Source organism: Pezoporus wallicus, unplaced genomic scaffold (genome assembly GCF_028554395.1).
Source record: "Pezoporus wallicus isolate ANWC-B61680 ecotype Strahan unplaced genomic scaffold, APGP_CSIRO_Pwel_v1 contig_10303, whole genome shotgun sequence".
Classification (NCBI taxonomy): Eukaryota; Metazoa; Chordata; class Aves; order Psittaciformes; family Psittacidae; genus Pezoporus; species Pezoporus wallicus.
In genome coordinates, this window is record NW_026637763.1 from 1 (window position 1) to 3,194 (window position 3,194).

Consider the following 3,194-nt stretch of genomic DNA (forward strand, 5'->3'; position numbering starts at 1 on the left):
ACCCCCCATCTCCATCATTTAGGTACCCCCATCCCCATCCTTTACCCCCCCATCTCCATCATTTAGGGACCCCCCCATAGGGACCCCCATCCCCATCCTTTACCCCCCCATCTCCATCATTTAGGGACCCCCATCCCAACCCTTTACCCCCCATCTCCATCATTTAGGGACCCCCATCCCCATCCTTTACCCCCCCATCTCCATCATTTAGGGACCCCCCATCCCCATCCTTTAGCCCCCCCCATTCCCCCCCCCGTCCGGCGGGGCTCGGGGGGGCTCTGCCTCAGGCTGGACGCGCTCAAGCGCTGGGATGGGGGGGGCCCGCTCTGGTGCGAGCGGGGGGCGCAGGCGCTGCTCACGGCCGTGGGCGCCTTCGCGGCCTTCGGCCTCATGACCATCGCCATCGGCACCGATTACTGGCTCTACGCCCGCGCCGTCGTCTGCAACGCCAGCAACGCCACCGGCGACGACGGGGGGCAGCGGGACCGGCGCGAGCCGGGGGGGATGACCCACTCCGGGCTCTGGAGGGTCTGCTGCCTCGAGGGTGCGCGGCAACGGCGGGGGGAAAGGGGCAGCAATGGGGCAGCAATGGGGCAGCAATGGGGCAGCAATGGGGCAGCAATGGGGGAGCAATGGGCCAGAGAAGGGGAGGCAAAGGGGTGGCAAGGGGGGAGCAATGGGGGAGCAATGGGGCAGGAATGGGGGAGCAATGGGGGAGCAATGGGGGAGGAATGGGGCAGCAATGGCGGAGCAATGGGCGAGAAAATCGGCAGAACTGGGGGAGCAATGGGGGAGCAATGGGGGAGAAATGGGGGAGCAATGGGGGAGCAATGGGGGAAGCAATGGGGGAGCAATGGGGCAGCAATGGGGGAGCAATGGGGGAGCAATGGGGCAGCAATGGGGGAGCAATGGGGGAGCAATGGGGGAGCAATGGGGGAGCAATGGGGGAGAAATGGGGGAGCAATGGGGGAGAAATGGGGGAGCAATGGGGGAGCAATGGGGGAGCAATGGGGGAGAAATGGGGGAGCAATGGGGGAGCAATGGGGGAAGCAATGGGGGAGCAATGGGGCAGCAATGGGGGAGCAATGGGGAACAAAGGGGCAGAAATGGGGCAGGAATGGGGGAGCAATGGGGGAGCAATGGGGGAGCAATGGGGCAGCAATGGGGGAGAAATGGGGGAGCAATGGGGGAGAAATGGGGGAGCAATGGGGGAGCAATGGGGCAGCAATGGGGCAGCAATGGGGGAGCAATGGGGCAGCAATGGGGGGAGCAATGGGGGAGCAATGGGGGAGCAATGGGGCATCAATGGGGGAGCAATGGGGCAGCAATGGGGCAGCAATGGGGGAGCAATGGGGGAGCAATGGGGCAGCAATGGGGGAGCAATGGGGCAGCAATGGGGCAGCAATGGGGGAGCAATGGGGAGCAATGGGGCAGAAATGGAGCAGGAATGGGGGAGCAATGGGGGAGCAATGAGGCAGGAATGGGGGAGCAATGGGGCAGGAATGGGGCAAGAATGGGGGAGCAATGGGGGAGCAATGGGGAGCAATGGGGCAGAAATGGAGCAGGAATGGGGGAGCAATGGGGGGAGCAATGGGGGAGCAATGGGGGGAGCAATGGGGGTATAAATGGGGGAGCAATGGGGCAGAAATGGGGGAGCAATGGGGGGAGCAATGGGGTAGCAATGCGGCAGCAATGGGGGTATCAATGGGCAGCAATGGGGAGCATTAGGAGCATCACTGGGGCATTGGGAGCATCATTTGGGCATTGGAGGCATCATTGGGGCCAGCATTGTGGCATGGGGGGCATCATTGGGGCAGCAATGGGGGCAGGAATGGGGCAGCAATGGGGGTATCAATGGGGAGCATTGGGAGCATCACTTGGGCATTGAGGGCATCATTGGGGCAGCAATGGGGCATTGGGGGCATCATTGGAGGCATCACTGGGGCATCATTAGGGGTATCAATGAGGGCATCACTGGGGCGCTGGGGGCATCACTGGGGCACTGGGGGCATCACTGGGGTATTGGGGGCATCATTGGGGTATTGGGGGCACTCTCAGGGGCTGCTGGGTCTTGCACAGCCGGAGGTGGCCCCTGGGGTCCTCAAATTCCATCCCTGTGATGTCCCCAGCTCCGTGGCATCCCCCTGGTGTCCCCATATCCCGACATCCCCGTATCCCGATATCCCTGTATCCTGATATCCCTGTATTCCGATATCCCAGCGTCCCCATATCCCGATATCCCCATATCTCGATATCCCTGTACCCCAATATCCCCATATCCCAGTGTCCCCATATCCTGATATCCCCATATCCCGACATCCCTGTATCCTGATATCCCTGTATCCCGATATCCCAGTGTCCCCATATCCCGATATCCCCATATCTCGATATCCCTGTACCCCGATATCCCCATATCCCAGTGTCCCCATATCCCGACATCCCTGTATCCTGATATCCCTGTATCCCGATATCCCAGTGTCCCCATATCCCGATGTCCCCATATCCCGGTGTCCCCCCGTCCCTACAGGCCTCAAGCGGGGGCTCTGCCTGAAGATCAACCACTTCCCTGAGGACATGGAGTACGACCACGACAGCGCCGAGTACCTGCTCCGTGAGTCACCATGGCAACCGCACCATCACCATAGCAACCGCCCCGTCACCATGGCAACCGCACCAGCATCACCCCAGCAGCAGTCCCCCCATCACCCCGCTGTCACCATGGCAACCGCACCAAGCATCACCCCAGCAACGGCCCCCCCATCACCCCGCTGTCACCATGGCACCCGCCCCAGCATCACCCCAGCAGCGGTCCCCCCATCACCCCGCTGTCACCATGGCAACCGCACCAGCATCACCCCAGCAGCGGTCCCCCCATCACCCCGCTGTCACCATGGCAACTGCACCAGCATCACCCCAGCAATGGCCCCTCCATCACCCCGCTGTCACCATGGCAACCGCATCAGCATCACCCCAGCAACGGCCCCTCCATCACCCCGCTGTCACCATGGCAACCGCACCAGCATCACCCCAGCAACGGCCCCTCCATCACCCCGCTGTCACCATGGCAACCGCACCAGCATCACCCCAGCAACGGCCCCTCCATCACCCCGCTGTCACCATGGCAACCGCACCAGCATCACCCCAGCAACGGCCCCTCCATCACCCCGCTGTCACCATGGCAACCGCACCAGCAT

General features: G+C 62.4%; 1 protein-coding gene across 1 annotated transcript; it reads left to right on the forward strand.

Annotated features, from left to right (window-relative positions):
- Window positions 1–235: 235 nt before the first annotated feature.
- LOC130598248 (voltage-dependent calcium channel gamma-8 subunit-like) lies at window positions 236–2,721 on the forward strand (the record flags this gene model as incomplete). The annotated part of the gene is made up of 2 exons (XM_057407478.1): window positions 236–544; window positions 2,528–2,721. Coding segments are annotated over 2 exons (503 nt in total), but the record flags the coding sequence as incomplete, so codon positions are not given.
- Window positions 2,722–3,194: the final 473 nt, after the last annotated feature.